At 39.3% G+C, this 24,126-nt stretch overlaps 1 protein-coding gene across 5 annotated transcripts in view; it reads right to left on the bottom strand.

The window, feature by feature from the left end:
- phf14 (PHD finger protein 14) overlaps positions 1 to 24,126 on the bottom strand; it is a 95,310-nt gene that overhangs the window by 37,674 nt on the left and 33,510 nt on the right. For 3 of the 5 annotated variants that reach the window (XM_042434789.1, XM_042434787.1, XM_042434790.1), the window contains exons 14-16: positions 17,516 to 17,678; positions 9,312 to 9,374; positions 6,969 to 7,090 (exon numbers count right to left, since the gene is read on the bottom strand). In XM_042434789.1, coding sequence (XP_042290723.1) covers positions 6,969 to 7,090; positions 9,312 to 9,374; positions 17,516 to 17,678 — 348 coding nt within the window. Of the gene's footprint in view, positions 1 to 2,573; positions 4,960 to 6,968; positions 7,091 to 9,311; positions 9,375 to 17,515; positions 17,679 to 24,126 lie in introns of those variants that run through there. The other 2 variants (XM_042434791.1, XM_042434788.1) reach the window with 2 other exon arrangements.

The following is a 24,126-nucleotide window of genomic DNA, read 5'->3' on the forward strand; positions in this document are numbered from 1 at the left end:
TGGGCAATGCAATTACCTTGGGAGTGGCCACGTGACAGAAATCAATATGACACAAAGCACTCAGCCATTGACTCTCATCCATGACAAAGTGCGCCCCTGTCTTTCCATAGAAAGGAGTGGATTATTGGACTTTGCAAGCCTCCTACTTTTTGATTTACTGTTAGGTCACTGCAACATTATAAAAGAGCCATTGTTTTACAAGATGGGGAAGTAATGAATGGACTGCTGAAGTCGCACCTATGGAAAAGCCAAGTCAGAATGGCCTTTATTAGCTCATCTGGACACAACTCATTCACAGCTGGGATGGAAGGGAGGGAAAGAGGACTGCTCTGCCTCTCTCACCTGCTGTTTTGCATGTGACTGAAGTTTCTCATATTTTCCAGCAGGGGGCCCCAGTGAACTGGGTACAATGCTGGAGAAGAGTTGATTTCAGCAGCAGGTCTGTGCCCTCACCTTTGCGGGACAAACTCAAGCCCTGTAGCTTCTGATCCGGTGAGAAACTCAGTCTACTCTACCGATACCTCGCTGTAAAGATACAAACAGCTTGTAGCACACTGCAACTCCTTTAAAACAAGTCTATGACAAGGTAATCAATTAAGATATAAAGCACCCATAGGGCTTTGTGGTTCATCTTTAGTGTGTCATGATTAAAAAAATGGGGAAGAAGGCAACACAGTGCAGTTAAAATAGGATAAGACAGAAACTTGTTAAGGAGGAGGAGAAGGAAGAGCCTGTACCTCAGGATGCATTCAAGCGGACCCACACCAGCATTTGAGCGGACCCACACTGTGGCAGAATCAGTGGGATAAAGAGATGGGGGAAGAAGCTGGGGAGTAATAGATTTTAGCTGCTTGGCCACACTTCCCACACAGCCCCAGCCCCAGCTCTTGTGTTTTCTGTTTTAATAGGGGGGAAAAAGGGTGAAGTCAGCAAAAACAAAATGCCGCCATTAAATCATCTCCCCGGATCCGGTGTCAGAGCAGTAATGGGAAACGCACTCATCATCGGAAAGGTTACTGCTTTCCAGAACTTCCTTGCTAGCTTTTCTCTCTCTTTATGCCTCTGCCCCTCCCCTTCCTGCGCCTCCTGGACTCAGTCTCATCCCCTAACTAGAACGCAGCTGTAGCCAAACTGATCTCTGGTTTGCCGGCCACTGTTTGGTCCCCAAAGACCCTGGGGTCGAGGATGAGGGATTGGGGCATCTACAGTTCGCCACGGTGAGTTGATTCCATCTCACGGAGATGCCACCAATGATGCTGCCACCATGTTGAAAACTAGAATGTTTTTCTTTCTCTCCTGCAATTTTTTAAAGAACAAATGCTGACTATCAAACTGCAGACTAAGTACCTGGTGTTACAGTATGTTTCCGTAATGATATTTGCTTTTTTCACTGCTGGGAACAGCAGTATTGGTCCAGCCAACACTTTGGTCCACAGCAAGATATCTCAACATCCACTGGCCAAATTGCTGTGAAATTTGCTGTGGATGTTCAGGGTCCTCAGAGTATGATTCCCATTCTGTTTTAGGTGACAATATTAGCTTTGCTCTGGTGCCAAGCTCTACCAAAATTAGAGCCCAATCAATAATTGGTCTGCCAATATTAGCTTATCACATATTGATACATTGGTATGGGCACACATGCTGTTTGCTAAGAAAAAATAAATGTCAGTACAAAAATGCCAAAGATATGTTATGTCATTTAGGAACCTGTGCCACTATAACAGTAATATAGTTTGTTTACCAAAGAGCACTAACAAGTTTATTTTTCAACTGTCCATCTCAATATGTCTTTGTCACAATTCTTTACTAACAAATTCAAGGGATCCTTATCAGAAAAAGTTTGTTAATGTTCAGTTTATTTAATAAAATAATAGTAGATATGTCATTATCTGATTTTTAACTCTCAAATGTAATATTGTTTTGGCCTCAAGGCTCAGGCTTCATAACATTTTCTTTTAGAGCCACCCTGAGGCCAAGATGTTAACTTAACACTCACATATCTTACAACCTAACAGGCAAAGTTGAGGAGATGAACCCTTTTGTATTCTTGCCAGCGGCCCATTTCTAACTTCTACTCTTGTTTTAAAGATCCTAAGTGTCCAACTCAGTTTAAATGATTATATAATTATTGTAAAACTGATCAATTGGTTGTATTGGTTGTGTTAGGAGCTGTCTATGCTCTAAATGATTTTTAAGAGGTCTTGGGTCTTTTTCAGACATGGGAACTTGTTCTGTAAGCTTTGGCATGAAAATGACCAAAAGTAAAGGTCAAGATATTAGACATTGCCTGCTATAATCCAAGTTGGAAAACTTAACTTTTTTTCCCCAAAAATCTGTTAGTCACACCTTGATGGTGACTGCAGTAAGAGAATCCAGCAGATCAGCTGAGGACTGTACTCTATGTGGGCTGAGAGGCAACATTTCGTCTGAGCCAGCCCCCCGCCAACAAGAAGGCCACTTCCCAGGTGATAAATCACAGATGACAGAGGGCATTACACTCACAAACGGACCGCCGCTGCTGCACCTTTAGAGCAATTAATTAGCTGGCTGACACTCATTTATCACTGCGGCAATAAGGTGAAAAAGTCAAGAGTTTATTAAAGCTCTGCTTAATTTTCAAGAGCTATAGGCCAGAGGCTGAGACACTTCACATACACAACAGCAGCGACATTCACATTCTTACTTCATACAATATCACAGTAATACAGTACACAATAAATCAGAAATATTCCCTAAAAGGTATTTCTGTAAACAAATGTAAACAAGTATGTGGCAAATTTAAAAAAAAATATATGGTAGTCGCCTCAAGACTACATCACAAATCAGAGTTCAACTCTGTTGACAACACAAGCTTATGATATTTAATCAAGTACGTACGTAGGCACAAAAAGAAAAGACAAGAATGTTTAGCCTCTTCAATAAATACTGTACACATCGTCACATTATTTAGCTACCTAGCATTCAAATTCTACAAGATCACGTCATTTTTTTTCAGTTTAAAATTATTGTACAGATCTGGGTAAATAGATATAGCCATGCATTGTAGAACTGACAAGCAGTTTTTAGACTGACTGGGTATGAGTGATGAGAAAGGACTGGTCAGGAGTCAGCAAGTCATTCTGCACCGAGATCTCATCTCCAAAGACAAACCCAGCTTGGTGTTGTTTCTGGACACACTCCAGAGAGGCACAAGCAGTAAACTGCATGGGTTTGACTGCTCCCAAAAGCATGCATATAGGGCCCTGGATAGGCAACAGAGTGACATATGAGGGCAGAATGTGACACTTGTCATGAGCCCTGACAGAGCAGCAAGCAGCTGTTGTTTTGACAGCACTGACTATGGGCCACCAGAGACATGTAGACAAAGCTGGGCTTCTTTCTGAGGAGGCATCAGTTTAACTGTCACTTCAAGATATGGAGACAGAGGAAGACTTCCAAATGCCTAAAGACACTAACGACATTTGTATTAATATTTAAGTACTATTATCGCTAACTACACTATTTTGTTTCTACTACAGATGCTTTAATGTAGCATTACTTTACTGCTACACTTTGATACACCAGAAACAGTTCGCTTTTCTATACATTGACTTTTCTTGATACTTCTGGTCCTCTACTTACTTAAAGAAAACAAAACACAACACTCAAGTCTGGGAAAGTCTTGATTCAAGTGTGTCTACAATTAACCAAATTCACACTGAAATGTTCAGGGTGATTGGGTGGCAGATGACTTCAATCAATAATACTGATTGGCACTGATGAGTTGCTGGGAGGTCAAAAGTGCAAAGCACTGTCCTCGTACAGATGGAAAAAAAAAAAGATTGTTTTAATAGAATTCCATATATGTTGGATGCAGGTGATCACCTAGAGGCATAGAGAGGATTAATTGGGAATATAGTCCTTAGTCAGAAGATGCAAAGATCAACTGTTGTAAACAGTGCAGCAGTTTTACAGCACTTCAAGCTTTTTGTTGTGCTTCCACACTGCAAACAACATGATCAACAATCTTCTATTTATTTCCTACAGAGTGAAGCAGACAAACTAATTTGGCTGCCATTTAAGCAGTCAAGAAGCTTGCCAGCTTTGTACAATCTTATTATGCTCAACAGCCATCAGATTTGAATGGAAAGTTGTTCATCTTAAACATCCCATGAAATGGGCTCTTGAGTTTCCTGGAAAACTGCTACAGTGCATCTTCAGTTGGATATTCCGTAACTAAAAAGTCAAATCAATTAATCAAAAATCTTTCAAGAATTTTGCCTTTTCTTTTGTTCTACCAAATCACACTTCGTTTCACTCAGTAGCATTTATCCTGGTCCCTTACTGTCTGATGTCTTGTCTCAACATCCTATTTCAAAAGGAAATACATTACGTTAAGGAAGTGATGGTACCATTCCATGGGACTTTTAAAGATAACAGGACTCAGTGTCTCATGAATTATATTTGAAACAGTTGTGTCCATTAGTTGGTTTGATGGTAAGCTCTTGAGTCATTCTCTACTTATTTTTTCAAATGCTATCCTGAGTAGCCCAAGAAACGTATTGTGGTTATTTATATGAATAGTATAAATACATAACTTTGTTTTTATTTTATAAGTGAAGACAATTGCATACATGCAACTGGAGCCAGAGTTTTTCAAAAAAGAATGACCCATCAACCAAGTTACTCGTAGCGTGTGAAAGCAGTCCAATATTAACCAAACAGAATTGGCTCAAAGTAACCTTTCAGGATTTGGATTCCTTATTTTAGACTCAGACAGTTCCACTCAATTTTCGTTGGACAGTTGTTGGTCCAGTTTGGATCAGAGGTCGCTGCAGGCCGGCGTGACGGTCTTGTTCTTCAGCCTGACCCGACCGCCATTCTTCAAACACCTCAATTTGCCTCTCTCTGTCTCTAAGCCAACGGTCATCTGTCCCGAGTTTTTATGGGAGGTGAGGTGGCTGCCCCGGCTCTCACAACCTGTGCAATGCAAAGATAGAAAGAGTCAGGGCAGCACACCTCACACCCCGACCAGCAACCCTTATAACTTTAACGCTGTCTCAAGACCACGACAAATAAAACACACATTTTAGTATTCAAGTGTTGAGCTTTTTTCTCCCATCACCTCCATGACACTGTTCTTGCCATGGACATAGTATCATTTCCAAGCTGTCACTACATAGATGTTAATGAAAATGATCTGAAGTATTGAATTTCTTGTGTAGTTCTGATTCAACCTTTGTTCTTTCTTGATGATGATAGCACATACCACTATGTAAAGTACTGCAAAAGAAACTAAATTGAAAAGGTACATTCTCATTTTTTTTTCCTCTCAAAGAAAGGTTGAGTCTCAAATAAGAGGTCAGCATGAACAAATAAAGGTTAGTTGCTAATAAAGGCCAGGTGGTCAAATTACCTGCCTTACATGGTAAATTAGGTGTAATGCACATTTCATTACAATGTACTGTACAATGTACTTCATCAGCACAACAGACTCATGTAATTCTCTTTTAAAACAGAAATACATTCACAAAATAATAAGTGCTTCTACTTTGCCGTCTTTTCTGTCGCTGCAGTGGGATCAAAAAACGGCACAGTCAATGGAACTTAACACTTCCTGTAGATATTTGACATTAAAAGCCTACATAGGGCTGTAATTATAACTTTCTTATTGAATAATCTGCTGATTATTTTTCGGTTATATAAACATTTCTTTATGCTGAGTCTATTTTTGCCTGACGAGCTTCCGTCTCTGAAGGATGAAATATGCTTGTGAATGTATGAAAATGCCTGTATCTATAGTCAATCGACTTAAAATATATGTTTAATGATGCATTTCATTTGTTTCTGACTCTGTCATTTACTATTATTTTCTGATGTTTTGTATCAGAAATTTTCCAGAAGCCCAAAGTAATGATTTCAAACTGCTTTTGCTGTCAGAACAACAATCCAAAGCTCCAAAAACATTCAGTGTTTTCATAAAATACATAAAAAAATGACTAGATTATCAAAACAGTTTGTGATTAATTTTCTGTGGGTCAATGAATTGTTTCAGAGAATTATTTCATGGACACTAGTTTAACAGCGGTCAAAAAAATGTCAAAGTAGAAGTGGTTGGAATTAAATAGTGACAACGGTATTTCTGTTAAAAACAAAAACTAACGGCAGATTGGTGAGTATGGCATGACTCTATTGTTGTAGTAACAGCATTTTTTGTGTGCTAATGCACGTTATGGTATCCTGAATATATTAATACAGCAGTTAAACATGAAGGAAGAGTTGAATTGAGTGGGAAAACACAAAAATGAAAAATCGGGATAAAAAAATCTTTAAATGTAAGATCTCTTTAATATAAGCCTGTTTCAAATAAAGGTCTGGTTCTTTGTATCACAATTTAAAAATTTACAGTATATTTGATTGGCAGACTGGAAAAAAATGGGGAAGAGTTTCACAGCTAAAAGGCCTAGAATTATGCACAACTATTCATATAGCCAGAAACTGATTCAAGCTGCAATAAGAAATTTACAGTTTTGGGGAAACCATACAAAATTCATGAAGGGAATTCTTTTCAGTCAGAAGTCTGATTAGAATGTAGAAAAAATTTCATCTAAAAGATTCATCACATGACAATGTGCTGACATGGTGCCTGCTGTAATCTAATTTTTTTTTCTTTTCCCAGAATTCCAATGTCAAAGAAGATTCCTGTTTATTAGATGCCTGACACCTGAAATCCCAAGAAAGGAGCAGAATAAATTGTGCTATTCATTACGCCTTAATGAACTGTGCAAATGTATGTGGCAGGTCAATATAGGGGGCCTATGGAGAAGATACCCTCAGCCCCCTCATTCTGCAGAGGCAAGGCGGCGAGAGCCTAATGAAGACTGAACTTTAATCATCAGGAGGATATGGCTGCCTCACCACACACACGGAGACACACACACACACACACACACACACACACACACACACACACACACACGTTCCCTCACCTCACAAGGTTTTCGTTGTCACCTGGTCCTTTGCAGGTTGTACACTCAGTCCTTGTGTCGTCGGCTTTGGGTTTTTTCTGCATTGCAGACTGGCGTTGTCGGCGTTCCCGTGGCAGTGGTTCCTATGGAAACATAGCTGATTAGAATCAAGTGCTATATGGGCATTTGTTGATGGTCGCTATGTAAAAAGGAATGAAATGTTAAACTGGGGAGAGATGTGGAGTACACTGGAGCAATATTAACCCAATACAATTAATGAAAATAACTATTAGTGTCAGACCCATATGGATTCTTCACTCTCCAGTTTCTGGACTAAATGCATTTATGTGTAAAATTTTATGTAATTAAAGCATCTTTCAGATTATTCTGATGCTGTTAGTTGTAAAATACAAGTCAATCTCAATGAAAACTGGCACAGTCTATGTGTTGCTTTCAGCAAATTCATCTGATAGTCTGATCCATGGAGGGGGTGTGCACTGCTGTCTGCCATACCATCTTTCTGATACAACCACTGTTGGGACACTTGAAAGCAACAGTTATTATATTCCTTTCAAGTATTTAAAAGATCTTTTTGGGAAATACATTTGCTGTCTCTCAGAGAGTGACATGAGAAGATCAATATCAGTCTCACGTCTGTGTATTAGGTACAGAGGTGGAGCCAGGACACAGTTAGCCTAGCTTAGCATAAAGACTGGAAGCAGGGGGAAACAAGCTAGCCTGGCTCTGCCCAAATTTCAATTACACACCTACCAACATCTCTAGAGCTCTCTAATGACCATGTATCTTGCTTGTTTAATCATAAACTCTTTGGGAGGTGTTATGTGCTGGAACTATTTCTTGACCAACTATAGTTTATCCGTTCGCACAGTTCTTCTGTGCAGCAGTTGCCAGATATGGTTGATAAGCACAGGTTTTGGTTTTGGATCTCTGCACAGGTGGTACTAAACCTGGCAACGTCACTGTGACAACATACTGTACACAGTCACTGTGTCACTGATCATTTTTACATTTCTGTTTGTGTGCCGGTTACATAAACAAGATACAGCGCGTTATTTAGTGAGACTTAGAGTTGATAGTCAGCTTTTTCTAAAACTTTGGACAGAGTCAGGCTAGTGGTTTCCCCCATAGACTGTATAAAAATATGTACGTAGTTACTGTGATGTCACCCGTTGGTTTCTGAAGAGCAGTTTTGAAGCTCAAAGTGAGCTGCTCTGGCCGTCACCATCTTGGCAGTACGTGATGCTGTCTAACTGCCAGGCAATCAAAAATGGTCAAAGAGGCGGGCCGAATGGCTGAAACAAGCCACCTAGCGGCTGGCGGACCTGTCACTCAAAGCAGCCATGTCCTTCATTATCCGTAACTTTACGGCTTAATAAAATTTAAACGGGTGAGTTATAAAAAATTTTACCCCCCCCGTACAGTTGTCATGAAAGAGGAAATTAGCTACAGAGACCAAAACCGTTTTTTGTACCAGACTGTAAACATGTTTATTTCTGCTGTAAAGTTGGGCATTTTAACATGGGGGTCTATGGGGATTGACTCGCTTTTAGAGCCTCAAGTGGCCATTCAAGGAACTGCAGTTTTTGGCACTTCCGCATTGGCTTCATTTTTCAGCCTCGGAGGTTGCCGCTTGGTTTCCCCGCTTATAGTCTTTATGCTAAGCTAGGCTAATAACATCCACATTCTAGCTTTGAACCTCACACACAGACATGAGATTGATATCGATCTTCTCATATTATCTCTCTCTCAAAAAGAAAGAGAATAAACACGTGTGACACAAGTGAATGATTCGGGGTTTTAATTATTCATCAGGTACCAAAACTACCATTTGCCAGTTAAAGCTTCGTAATCAGCGCAAACGGTTTTGTTGCTTTTTCTATACATGCAATAATTGATACCAGATTTTTTAAAACTGATTATTTGTACAAGTTGTGAAATTCATTAATTAATCATTTTACCAGCTTTTTCTGAGATTTGTACTACAACCAATATAAATCCTACACTAAATGTGAGGAAGGTTAACTGGAACAAGGGTAGGCAGGTTTCTGTTTGAATTTTAGAATTCAATGAATAAATTTCTCCCATAACACTGTAATGATTTCTCTGACTTTATATGAAAAAAAATCTAGTAGCAATAAAAAGAAGTTTACAAAGAAACCTCCATCATGTCAGGGGTTGATGAAATTCATTAACTGATATCTTATTTTTAATAAAAGAGACAATATCAGCCTCATATACTGTATGAGCAAGATAATAGGACAAATGAAGCTGGACTACTAAAGTAAATAATGAGGGTTAAATGTCATCTAGAACAACTTTCTGTAGCTGAATGAAATGACAAACCTCAATTTTATCTTCTCTGTCTTCACAGATGGGAATTCTCTTCCTCTTCTGCCCTCTGGTTCTCTGTGAAACACAAACATTTTCACTTTTAAGCACTGCTCAAAATCATGATGCACTTCAATTCCTACTCTTACATCTCCCACTCTAAGTGTGTCAAAAGAGTGTAATTTTCACTAGGGGATGGGGGGGGGAGGGGGGCGTTTTCCTATTTCTGACCTCAACCCTTTTTACAGATTCAGTTTGATTTCCTCAATAAAAAAAAATCTGTGTCTCATCTCACTGTCTAGTCCCCAAAATCCAGATGAGAGAAGAGGAGTTAATTAAAAATTGGATACTTTCATCTAAATATTACCATACGCTCACAGCAGTAAGTATTCTACGGGCTTTTTTGCCCCAGATTATGCCTCTCAGGCTACATACAGTCTACCCTTCCCTTAGACTGGTAGAGCTTGTTTAAGCCATAAGTAACCTGAGAGGCAGATCTTTAAAGAGTACTTCTACATCATCTGCATAGGTTTTCAAATAAAATAAATGAATAAATACTTAAATTAAACAAGATTTTAATTGACACCTAATATTCTACTCTACTATAATATACTACTACTACTACTACTACTACTTCATTCACCAGACTGCAAGTATGCGTGCATGGATGTGAACAGTGCACAGTATGGTCAAAATATGACTTAATCAGCTATGTAAATGTCTTATGCAGAAGGGAACATGTTTGTTAGACCTCAAGGATACACTCTATGTGTTTTGGTGTTTTTTTTAACAAGGAAACTCCACAGAGTACCTTTAAAATTCTGCTAAGCTGTAGTAAATAGCAAAAACGATCTACCAACAAAAATAAATGTGATTTTTAAGTAGAATACGTGCAGTAATAATACATTTAATTTACCAAAAACATTTTTTTTTGGTTTGACTATTATTATTATAGAGAGCACGACAACCATTTTCCTCATAATGTGTCATTTTGCCAATTAATAATGTAAATAAATACAGGATTTTGGATTTTCTTTTCAGGTATACTTTGGAGAATTTGTCAGTTGGTGTTTGTAACGATACCAGAGCGAGAGAAAGAGAGAGGGCAGCGGTGGTCTAGCGAGCTAGAGAGTGAATCAATAGAGGGAGCGGCGCTAGCCAGAACAAAGCAGTCAATCAGATAAAATAAAACGTTATTTTCTGATTATTTCACAGCAGTTACGTTCTACAGCACAAATAAACACTCCCACACCTCCACACAGTTCTGCGGGAAGGTGTCTGTGTTGCCGGATTTTGTGTGAACGCAGCCGAAGTGCACACCTCATCCTGTCTGCTGTCCCCTCTCTGCTCTGTATGTGTGTGTGTGTGTGTGTGTGTGTGTGTGTGTGTGTGTGTGTGTGTGTGTGTGGCTCAGCCCAGACCTCGGTCAAGCAGACACAGACAGAAAGCAGAGGAGAGAGACGGAGACAGAAATATAACCTTGTCGCTATATTTTTATAGAGTCCCAACCTCACACCTTGCAGGCTGTTATTGGCTGTGGGCTACACACCCACCACCCAAAGGTTGATGTCCAGAAACAATAATCATAATAAGAAGAAGAAACTACAGGCAGAGAACAGAGTCTCTGTAGTCAAATACACCACCACACACTTCTAGTGGGTCATAAGTGATTATTGAGAGGGATTATTTTGGTATGAGTCTATACATTGTTTTGTTTTTTTTACCTTTAAAGAAGAAAAACCCTTGACTTTATTGTCAACTCCCCATTTCTGAACCAAACCCGTGTCTTTGGATAAGTGGACTCATTTCACTCAGTTACGGAAGGTGCAAACTGAACAGAATTTTAAAAGGCTGTAGAGTTGTTATAGTTTAGATTCTGAACAGACAGCTGTGCTGTGTTATAATCTCTTTTTTTTTCAACACTATGACATGAAGGCAGCCTGACTCACAGCCCTCCTGGCTAACCCTCTACACAACTAGTTATGCTGAGGAATTAAGTATGACCATTGAACACGCCATGACAATCATGTTCTTATATGCACGCTAAACCGCCCTGTGTGGACGTCTAGCGACGCGGCTCTGAAGGGGTTTTCAAGCGTGCTTTCTCCTCGCAGGAGACTGAATAGAGCATAAAAAGGAAATAAAAATCAAACATCTCCTTCTTGTTGCTAGCGAGTGAGTATCGGAGCTGCTGGGGAGGGTTTAAAAGGGGAAAGAAAAATCGACAACATATTTAAACAGACTGTGAAAACAATTCCATCTGTCGCCTTTGGCTCAGTCGCCAGATGGAGCATTTATCATTAAGAATGCTAACTGCAAGAATGCTGCCAATTGGCTCCTACACACCCCTCACTATTTCTCCAGCGACTGCAGCACCAAACAAAAGGCCTGATGTAATTTAATAATTTCTGCATTATAGTAGTGCCTGTTAAAGTAATCTATAAGGGCGGGGGGGGGGGGGGGGGGAGCGGAGTGCAGTTGAGCTCAGCCACACAGCTAATCTCAGGCTCTGCTCAGGTGAGGAAATTAAAACTGCAGGCACTTTATAAGTCCCAGGCAAAATCAATCTTTTAATTAAGTACATCAGTGCATCTTTAACAAGCATGAATCATTTCACACAGGATTAGAGAAATTAACAGAGCATAGGAAGTGGTAGTAACTAGATATATTAACTTAATTCTCATAATTTCCAACTGATTAATGGCATATGTTCATATGGGAGGTTTTAATGTTAGCACTGTGGTAGGTTGTAGGCAGCAGTAAATCATGTCCAATTAGGAGGACCTTTTTATCACCGCCTTCAGTTAGTCTCTAGAATACTGAATTCCACCTTAAATGTACCCTCAATTTCCCCGTGAGGGAAGAAAACGGCTACCACTGCATCAAACGGATTCAGATTCTCTAAAAGTATTCAGTCCTCCGTAGTTTTAGTTGACCACAAACGACAAATAAAAAACTACAGTGGAAGTAATCAGGATCTTTGACAGAATAAAATCATTCTAAACAAGTCTCAGCCCGCTGATTTATATTACAAATAAAACCACAATATTAATATATCTCTGGGTAGCAAGCTAGCTAAACAGCTAAACTGACGCATGTCCAACGACTAGATTTCACTTTCCATTGGATTTGCAGTCATATATGATTTATTCTTAGATTTTTTCCATCTTGAATCTTTAATGGAGACTGAAGGTATGGTCACACCACCATTCTTCTTTTGTTCAGTTTTCACTCCCCTCATGTACAGGCTTATAGTCATTACATATCTTAGCTAGGCTGGACATATATTGCGTTAGACAACTCAGAAATGACAATGTTTTTTTGTCCACAGGTTTTCAACACAACAGAAATATCTGGATATGAATAAATAGATGAGAGTGTCAGTGTTGTCATTTCTACTGTTTTTCTTATTTCAATTTGGAAAGAAAAGAGTTTCATGTTTTACCACAGCGGTTCCCACGATACTTTGGGTGATGTTAACAGGAAGTATAATGTTGTCAGGGGGTCAGTGAGTTCTTGGTGAATAAAAGTCATACTGTGTGAGCTACTAAGCTTTCTATTTGCACTGTCACCACTGATGTACAGACAACACATCAGCTAGGTACACTGATACTGAAGAAACAGTCAGATGATACAAACTAACTCAGAATTTGAGTTTTGTGATGTCTAAAAAGATGGATGTGTGTATCCTTATGTTATCACCTGACAGTGTAAGTGCTGATTCCACTAGTTTGTGTAGAATGTGTGTGTTCAAGTTAAGAGGGAGTGTCATTTTAGATGTAAACTGCATAAATTGGGTACAAAGAGTTAAATGAAATAAGAGAACAATAAGCACAAGTGAGGGCAATGTGGTAAAAGAAGCTGCTCATTTGTAAATGGATTCAATAAATGATGATGTGAAACATATATTAGTCTCTTCAATCAATTGAAAATGCTGATAGATAATTATCTGTTGCGGTTATCCCAAGTGACAACAACTGTTTGGCACTTTCCTGTTTCAGGAACTGGGGGGCCGTAGCCTCTCCCAGCATGCACTGGATGACAATGACCCCCTTAAAACATAAAACATCCTGTTGTTCCTGCACCCAGTCGTCCCCCTACAATCACATGCAGAATCAGTGCTGTTTGAAGCTGTCTAATTTTTAGATTTTGTCAGCTGTAGCCAGTCATTCCTGGAGTTAGCCTGACTACAAAATTCAACAGTTGGCTGTTATCTGGTAAACATGCATCACAAGTTGGTGTCCCTACACTCGGCCAAAGACGGCGTGCTAGGGAGGGAAACATCACGCTGTATTGTCCTAATATTTAAAACGTCAGTGAGTAGCTTGTGTCTTGTTCTCTCACAGGGACGTAGTAAGTACGGACCAGATAAGTCACTGGTGAAACAGAGGGGGTATCTTGCTGTACATTTTTTCATCTAAATGCTTTAATATTCATGTAAATCTCCTAAAAATTCTTATTTCTTAATGGCAACACACATTATTTATACAGCAACAGTCAAAAGTTTGGATCCAACTTCCCATTCAACTTCCCAGTCCAAACTTCTGACTGGTGCTGTATATCTACCATATAGTCCATTTCAATTCTCCCATCATTTCAATATTTTGTCTCTGTCTCAATGAGTGAACAGTTTTCAGAGTATTGTTTATTGTCCCACTTGGATGGAGCAGTTGACCCCCTTGGAAAGAATAGGTATAGAACCATTTACTGCTAATTATTTTAACCTGAAAGCTTATTTAATTTTCAAAATGATCTACTTGTGCTTTAACTTACAAGTTCACAGAACACCTTCAGTTAATTAGTGCATTGATTAATGAATGCACAAGGGTCAGGGAGGGAGGAATGAAACCTGCTGATGGTGTGAAATGGTCAGTATTAAACTGATTCATCATAGAGTTAGAGAGGATTCTGCTTGGTTTGAAGAATAAATGTGTATTAATGAATTGTCCTTGCATGAAGCTCAGGCTGCTCAGATAGAAGGGAGTGTTTGAGATGGTCTAAATCTTTAGCGGGGCTGTGTAAAATCAGACAGAGTGTGCTATGGAGCATTAATTTTACAGCTGCGATGTAACGTACATGCTAAATAAAATTCAGCTCAAAGGTTGACTTTAAAGGTTCTCCTCCGGTAGGCACAGGTAGGTCATGAATAACAGCCAGGAGACTCTCAGCTTCATCATGGAGGCACTGGGCTGTGTTAGCCCTTTTGGCCAAATGTAAATGTGTGCATGTGCGCACACACACACTCCTTTCTGACACACACACACACACACACAGAACGCAGCCTTGGAGGCCAGCAGGAGGTCGATTAGCCAGTCCTGATAAATTGAAACATGACTTTAGAGAAGTGCCAGTGCTTGGGCGCCCTGGTAAAAGCATTAAAAATGCAAAGCAGGGCCCTTTTAGCGCCTGCCATTGCACGCCTTGCATTTGAAGATAAATGCTGCACTGAAGTGCCTCGCCCGAGTGGCTGTGGCTGCGAGAAAAATCAGAAAGCTGCTTAATCCCTGAGAGCTCCAGCAGGGTCCTCGGCACATGTCTAGGCTCAGGGTTTCCAAACCTGAACAGAAAAACACATTAACCCAGACTGGCACTGTGCTCCTGCACTCCGCTGTTTCTCCTCTAAGACAGATAGAGTGCAGAGCGCACACACAAGTGTCTGAGACACTCCTCCTTTTCTTTGTTCATTTCTCTATTTGTAACAGAGAAGCAGCTTCAGTGGTATTGGCTCTGCTGCGAGCGTCCACAGCCACAAGAGGAAAGTTCCCTCAAGTCCCAGGTGAGTGGCAGGGGGTCAGACATTGACAGTGGAAAAACAAAAGGGAAGTGAAAGACAACCCCGCCACCCCCTCCCCACCACCCAGCTGTCAGATATCAATCTTGAGTGTTTCTTGAGGGAGCGGGAAGGCAGCTCTGTATTGCAGGATCAGAGCGTGGTCGGTACAGATAAGTAAGATCCAGTGAGGGGTGGAGAGAGGTTTCTGTTCCCTCTCACAGCCGACACAAAATGTTACACCACAGTCCACACACTGGGGCTCCTTTATGGTCCAAAAAAAAAAAAAAAGTTGTAGGCAAAGACCCAGAGGATTTATGACAACACTGACACAAAACTGACAGTGGTAGCCTGGAGGCATGAATCTGTCACTGGTGCTGAACATTTCAACAGTACTCATGGGTGTTACTGAAATAATATACATATCTATTATTTATTAGTTGGCTCAACAAATGTTTAAAAGAATGCAGTGGAAATATATTCATGTTTTTTGGTTTTGTCCAATCTTGAGGAAATTTTGGATAAAATAAAAAAAAAATATCTGAAAAGCCTCTTGGATTTGATAGTATGCCAAGACTGATATATATTTAATGAAAATTTTAATCTCTGCTGCTAAACTTATAACTGAATTACGATTACATAGAAGAAAAGATGAGGGAAATTTAAATCATAGAAAATTAACCATAACCTACATTTAAGTAAATATATCCTCATCAAGTTGCTTAATAATAGAAACGTCTTAAGAAGTGAATGTGTGTTGTACTTTTGGCATCACTTCCCTTTTTTGTGTTTGTTTTTATAGATTAGCATCTTTGAGATTGATATAAAAAGATCCACTGGCTCTGGACAAACGCTCCATGCTATTAACTATGAAGCTAATTAGTCTGATGGTGAGGTACATTTAAACAGTTTAATGTTCGATATTAAAAATAAATGTATTAGCAAAAGCTAAAATGAGCTGTTTTTATTTTGAGAACTTAGTTTGACATAACCATGTTGTCATTTGATTGATGATGTCAGTCGGCTATCTTAACAGGTGATAGAAGGTGTTGCCTGGAGGTGGAGCAGGTGTACTAACAGCAGTAACTAGTACTGTCTTTGCCTGTAGGACATGTCTCCATCTGCAGGTCTACTCTGCTGTTAGCTGCTTGTCTTCTATGTGTGAGTCAGTTATAAAACTGTGTTGTATCCTAAAATCAACAACAGCTGTTAAGTTCTGTTGTTAGTCATTCAGAATCTAAGAACACTCTTCTGTGATTTTTTGATCTTCTTAATAAGTGTAAACTTTTAACAGCATTTGTATGAAATCCTCTTTCTCAATCTTCAACACATTTTATCTTAATGACCGTTAAGTGCACAAATCTTTTGATTATTGTTTTCATTAAACCACTAACTTAGAAACTCCTTATCAGTTAGTCTACTGCAGTCAGTGCTAGAACTCTGTGAAGGCCTGAGGCTTTGTTACCTGACTGAGCAGCAGGCTGACGTCTGTTGAGTGTTAAAGGGGAACTCAGCAGTGTGTGTGTGTGTGTAAACAGTAGTATAAAGCCTTTTGTGTCTCCAGAGGGACCTGCGTGAAATTTGATAAATCGCCTCAAGTGATGTCACTTGAGTCTGCATTGGTTGGGGCTAAAGACTACGTAAGTTTGAAAAATCTGTGATTTTACTTGACCTCTGTAGTCCCCTCATCTCTGCATTAGCCGCTACTATTATAACACACCCTGACAAATCTATTGGCAGTCCAGTTGCATTGTGGGTAATGTAGATGCCAGGATTTGACAAGGAAGAAGGATGTGAGGAATAAAAAACATCTATTTAGATCCTTTTTTTTAATTTTAATTTTTAATTTCTATGAGCCTATTTTTTAAATACTTGTAAAACTACTAGACTACTATGCAGAAACAATGTGAACAAGAATGTTACTGCTGGAGTGTTTTGGTAGTGTTACAGCACAGAGAGACTGGAGTTAAAACTTCCCTTTAGGAAAGGTGTTTGTTTCAGTTATTTCCCACTAGGCTCTTTCTTTATGCTCTTGTCTCTTGTCTCTCATCAAATGAAGTGATACAACTAAGAATAACAACATTTTTTTTTGTTCAAGTGGATTTGGAGCACATGTGGTGCAAATCCACATCTGACTTTTTGTATGTGGCTTTCTGTAACAGAAGTCCTTCTAGTCACAAATGTTGATTTCATGCTGGAGTGAACACACTATCACCTTGTGCAACTTTCTGATAACCTTAAGGAGAGCATGAGACTAATGAGAACTAAAGTTAATTATTTGTAATCAATACAGATCAATCATTTAGCCAACGCTAACATCAGTTACACTCTAATTATAGAGGAGGACGAGGCAAGCATGCAAACTTCATTATTTTTAGCTGCAACAGAAGCAGTTTTTGTTCAATTTTCCAATGATCAGGTTTGAATTTTCCAGTGTGTCAATACACACCGTGCCTCTCACTTGATGTTTCTTGGGCTCCGGCGACATCTCCTGTGGGATGAATTTGATTGGTCCTTTGATCTGCCTCCTGGACCTCTTGGTGCCGTCGGGTAGCGTCTCCATGGCGATATCGGCCTCATCGCTGCTGGCCTGGTCACACTCGGAGCATTGCCTGAGGAGAAGGAAGAGAGCTCCTCTCACTGAACGGTATTGATTTTATTATCACAGGCCCAAATCTTTGGTCTTTGCTGTAAAAGAAACAAGCTTTTCCAGGCTTGTTCTGATCAAATGCTGAAAAACACCAGATACACAATGCAGCTGAGTAGAAAAAAAGAACATCAATACATCAATATGTGGCAGTTTGTCTTCTTTCAGATAAAGAATTGTTGTTTTTGTTGCTTTTTTTGCCAGCCAATATTTAACACTGTCCTTTAATACTGTTTAATACTGTTTGTCCTACATGTAATCTAAGTTGGTGATGAGCAGGACTTGACAAACATGGACAAAACTTTTCTCCTTTATAGGATTGGATTTGGATAAACTTTAAAGAATTAATTCAAATTTGTCAGCCATCAATGTCTTTTAATGTTGATAATTAACCACACGAGAGTCATCACTGGCAGATATCTAACAGTCTTGCCTTTAACTTGGAGTTTTGTATTTCAGTTCTGTGTACATTGGTCTGCCTAATGTGACTCAATTCATCCTTCAGTCCTCATCAGTCATTATGTATCATTATGGCTGCAGTAATTACTTTCATAATCTGTTAATCTGCTGATTATTTTCTCGATGAATGGTTTGGCCTGTATGACATCAGAAAACAGGAGGAAATGCCCGTCGCAGTGTCCGAGAGCCAATAGTGATCTTATCAAATGTCTTATTTTGTCTTACCAACAGTCTAAAACCCCAAAATACTGAATTTACTACAATGTTACAACGAGGAAAATGTTCACATTTGACTGTTTGGATTTTTTTAAATTAAAAATGACAAACAATTAATTATCCAATCAGGCTCAAGTTCTTTTAGTGCATTTATAGTGGTGTTTCCACTCAATCTCCAGAATAGCAAAGATGACTGCAATCATCTACAATGTGAGGGTCACATGACAGACAGAGCAAGCCAAAGGCATCTGATTGGTCTGGCTAATATGGTCACAGTGTGTTCTGCATTATTTTTCCTTATCTAGATAAGATAACCAGACACAGATTGCATGTTGCCAGATACTGTAGCATTCAAAGCTCAAACTCTGAAAACCTTGAGGAGTCTAGTGGTGTACTCTGAGCAGAGATGGGGTCATCACTGTGTTTTGCTGTTATTGGGGGGGTCACATTCTTGCCCAGACAAGAACCATACTTAGTATTTTCACCACAAGGTAAGAAAAATGCAGGTAAAATCCTGAGTTTCTCGAATTGATTTACTGTTTGAAAGGTTTATTGAGTCTAGACACAAACTCTGTCAGAGGTCCTCGCCAATACACAACCCTATCAAACACTGATGTTTAGAAAAAAGTCAAAGTTGTGAATTTATAGCACCTTAATCACTTTTGTCTCTTCTGTTTGTTGAACAAGAGAGCAAAGTACAGTCTGTAGTCTCTGTGGCTTTTTGTACGTGCAGGACTCTGTAATTAGCTATGACTCTGCATCCATGCACTTTTATCATTCAAATGCTTTCTAATTTTCTCTCAGTAAAGCAAAAGAGCTCCATGCTCATTTTATTCAGAATTTAAATGAATTACTCCAGTCACGGACAGATTGTGCTACACAAACACAAACACGTCCAGCTGCATCTCTTCATTTCTTTCATTTACAAAGAGAAAAGAAGAGAAAAGCTTCTCATTTTCCAGAAAAAAAAAAGTAGTTCAAGTGACTCACAAGAGAATATCTTGAGAACTATCATATGTGGAAAAACAGATGCAATAAATCTCCTCTCAAGATAAGGAACTGCAGTAGTTGAGCGAAGAGACTGTGACATTTCCACCATCTCTGAATCCGTCATCTGATAATCCTGCTGCCACCGGCTGGCCTCAAGTATCAAACCTAATATGAATAAACAAACTCTAGATCCTAATGTGTTACTGCTCCGAGCAGATAAACTGCTATTCACATTCACACAATGTTTTATGGCTCTAGTGTCAACTAGGACTGTATTGATTTCTCATAAACTACCAATTCTTTATTGATGGAACAATGGATAACCAGTATGTACATTCCACACCATCATACAGTATCCAAACCATCTCTTAACCCTTCAACAGGCACAAGTGGAAAATGAGTTGTAAAAAATAATGTAATGTTATTACTAATCTTATTTGCACCTAAGTAAAACATTTCAACACATTTTTTAAATATTTTGTATATTTTGGATTTTATGAGTTGTATCTCCCTGGATACGTTGCCCTATTAAGGTATAAAAATGGTCATAATGGTAAACATTTTAATATTTTATTTGATGAAGAGAAGTGACACATTTTTGTTTCCCTGGTCATTACCATCACACATACTAGTTTTTAAACTGATTTTATCATTTCCATCAAAGTATAGGCTACCACACAGTTCTAGCAGTGTTTCCCCTATAATAGTGCAACCAACCAACCAGAGCCCCCGCCAGGCCAAAATTTATTTTTTAAATGTCAGAAATAACACCATATATCCATTCATTTGGAAATCAACAGCGTTTGGGAGCCTCTGAGCAGTGCTGTTTCGAAACATGAGTCAACGTCTGTGTCCCTGCCTGGGAAACTCCAGGTAGCGTAACTCCTTTTAAGGAATAGGGCACTACCAGCAAGTGAGTGGTTAAGCGAGAGAGCGAGCATCAGAAAAGGTTAGCAGTAAGGCTGTATTCAGACCAAATCAGGCGGTGCGGCGTTCAGCCGCAGGGTCAAACGGAGGTTTGGGGGGGTGTGGGTGTGTTTATTTGTCCTCCAGGACATAACCGCTGTGAAACAATCAGAAAATAACATTTTATTGGTCTGATTCACCGGCTTTCTCGCTACCAGTGCTCCCTCTCTTCATACACCCTCTAGCTCGCTCGACCACTGCTGCTCTCTCTCTCTCTCACGTCTTTTTTAAAATGAGTTGGGAAGCGGACAGAAAAGCCTAACTTTACTGTTAACTGTAAAGTTAACTAACTGTAATGTTAGTTGTCATTAGTTAGTAAGTTGTCAATCTGACAGTAAATGTTCACTACAGACTACAGTGTGTCAGTTAATAAATGTTGCAGCTTGTCAAGACCATGAAAAGTCAAGTCTGTTGTTCCCACAACTGCTGGAAAATTGAAGGGGGTTAGCTCTGAAGTTAGTAACAATGAGTTAGCCTAACCTGAAGACGCTAAACAGAGAAATAGAGAACGGAAAAATGTGTGGCTGCTAATCGCCCTTCCCCCCCGCGGTGACCATGTGCACCATGATATACTCCTAAAACCAGCAAATACACTTTAAAATGACCAACAGTGTTTCAGAGAGAGTCAGAGTAGATAGGACATCACCTCTTATCTAGCATCTGTTCCACATGCTTCTGTAACTCAATACAATCTCTCATTCAGCGTTTCTTTCATCTGTCCTGAAAAAATGAAGTGTCTTCCTGGACTTTACTTTCCATATCCAAGGAAAAATTGGCTCCACTACAACACTTTCTTTTAGAAATTGAAACACTCATGACTTTAACAAAGTTGAACAACAGAAAAACTACAGCTCCCAAGAACATTTACCAGCGTAGCAGGTACTTATGTCATCGTAACATGGTTTCAGACACATCCTTAAAATTCATCAACACTCTCTTCTGATGTAATTTTTTCATCTTTTTAGCAATAATCTCTAAAATGTTGTAGCATCACAAGCTAACATGTAGTAGAGTGGTGCTACATTCCCATACTGGATTAATCTCTATGACAGATATCTACATATGAATTCAGAATCTGTAGGCAACAGGACCAGATTTTGGTACTGGAAGTATTCCGGTTTCTCTTTGTAGTCTGAGTAGTATTGACCAATCACGTTTGAGCAGGCTTTGGTTGCATGCAGGTAAATAGTCCATGTGGAGAGCAGAACACATTGGCTGAAATGCAATCTTGGAATTCATCGGCTATCATCTGACAACAATTTAGCTTTCTATTAAGTTTTTTTTTAAATGTATCTGCATTCATATGCATGTATCTGTTTAAAGCCAGAAATCTTGGTGTTGTCATGCACTCAGAGCCACCTTGAGACTCAGCCTACTATCACCTTAAGGATATATCAAGAATTAAAGGACTTGTGTCTCAGCAGGATTTGAGAAAAACTTGTCCACACATTTATCTTCAGTAGACTTGACTACTGTAGGGGTTGTGTCTACAGATCTCCCTGCAGCTGATTCAGAACGCTGCTGCTCAGGCCCTCACTAAAACCAATAAAATGGATCACATCACTCCAGGTCTCACATCTTTACACTGGCTTCTTGTCTGTCAAAGAACTGATTTCAAAATACTGCTGTTGGTTTATAAAGCACTGAATGGTTTAGGGCCAAAATACATTTCTGATCTGCTGCTACATTATGAACCAAAAAACTAAAAACTAAACATGGAGAAGCAGCATCCAGTTTTCATGCTCCACATATCTGGAACAAACTCCCAGAAAACTTTTCTGTTTGTCGCTGCCTTTTATTAAATCAAATAATTATTCATTTCTTACACTGCACTGTAACATTTATTCTTGTATTTTATACCTGTCTTATTCTATTTTAGCTTGTTTTTCTTTTCTCTTAGCTCTTTAATGACTTTGATTATATTTAAATGTCCTTTTAATTTGTGTTTCTTTTGCACTATATCTCGCTGCTTTTAATGTTTTAAGTAAAGCACTTTGAATTGCCTTGTTGCTGAAATGTGCTTTGTAAATAAACTTGTCTTGCCTTGCCTATAGAGATTATGTGAAATGTCGTCTGGACTGACTAAAGTTGCTAATTGGACTGTAAACAACGACACACACACACAGGAGAGGAAGTCTTGGCCCAGATATCCGTTATCCAGATAACTGCTGGCTACACCGGAAACCCCGAAATATTGGCCGTTGCCCGTCGTCAGACAGATAGGTGATGAGTTCCGCCATTGGGCTGACACATCACAAAATGGTTGTGTAGGTGTAGGTGCTGAAGCCACCTCAGTAAAGCAGGACTTGGGAACTTGAAAGAAGCGGAATAAGGGGAGCAGAGGGACGAAAGCAGCTGTCTGGACAGAGCTGGGCAAATAGACTTTGAAAGGACCACCTATTCAGGAAATTATGTGGAAGAAGGCACCTTAAAAGGGGAAAACTGACACTTCATGTTGAGCATTTCTTTGGAGTTCTGTTGAGTTTACAAAGAACCTCTATAGCTAATTTCCCCTTTCATGATGTGAATATTATTATAACTCACCCGTTTACATTTTATTAAGCCATAAAGTTCTGCATAACTAAGGACGTGGCTGCTTTAAGTGTCAGGTTGCTAACCGCTAGGTGGCTTGTTTTATTCAGCCTGCCTCAGCTCCACCTCTTTGCCCATTAATGATTAGCCAGGAGTTAGGTGGAGTCAGGCACTGCCAAGGTGCTCTTCAGAAACCAATGGGTGATGTCACAGTGGCTACATCCATATTTTTCACAGTCTATGTGCTGACTGGCAGGTGGTCCGCCTGCCATCAATTGATTTACCAATATTTAATAATACTGGAGATCACAGAACAAATGCTGTTTTGATGATCACAAGGTTTCAGATCATTCTAATAGGTTATAGGCCGACACTATCATACACATCACCATTAAAACAGTGACTGAGTGGATACAAGCTCGAGTACATTGATCTGATAACATTTTATTAAACCAGGATCAGGTCTAACAGGATGTAACTATTTCTGTGACTTCCTGTATATTCTTTGAAGGCTGTTGGAAGCTGCTGCCGCCTGATTTGGTCCACTTTCCAGGAAAGGCGCAGTTCATCTCAAACAAGCCACTAACTACTCACCAACTAGTCAGGTAGTCAACTACTGCCCAGTAGATTTAAAGCTTTTAGCAGACATCTTCCAGATTTACAGTAGCGGTTAAACTCTAAACACTACATATTTAGTTTCAGCTACATTCATTCAATCTCAATGCCACTGTCAATGGCTTTTTTTTCCCCCTACTCTATTCATTTGCTGTGGCAAGCAAAGGATGAAGTTACTGTTGATACCAACACAATATTCAAATTCTTTCATGTGTGTCATAATAAAAGTGTTTTAAAATGAAGGTGATGCTAGGACTTCACTGTCTACAACCACTGGGAATGATGACAACATTAGTGAGGTTAGCTAGCAAACACTCTCTCTGATGAAGCATGATGACTGACAAAAATGAACTTTTTATTGCTGGCACAATGTAGTAAAGCAGTTTGGTTTTTTTTACTTGTCAGCAAATAAAAGACAAAAAGATGCATGTGGAGGATGCAGAGGTCAGATGTAGAGCAAAAGCATTTTACAGTTTGGGCAGTACGTATATCTGTGATTAAAAACTGATATTTAATGTTCAGTAGAGTTGGTCCATTAGTAATACACACATTTAACATCTAACTTTTATGTCAGGCTGCCATTACTATGGTAGAATTTCATCCATAGTAATGATATGACTCATTTCATCATACTG

This window comes from Thunnus maccoyii, chromosome 15 (assembly GCF_910596095.1).
Source record: "Thunnus maccoyii chromosome 15, fThuMac1.1, whole genome shotgun sequence".
NCBI classification, from domain to species: Eukaryota; Metazoa; Chordata; class Actinopteri; order Scombriformes; family Scombridae; genus Thunnus; species Thunnus maccoyii.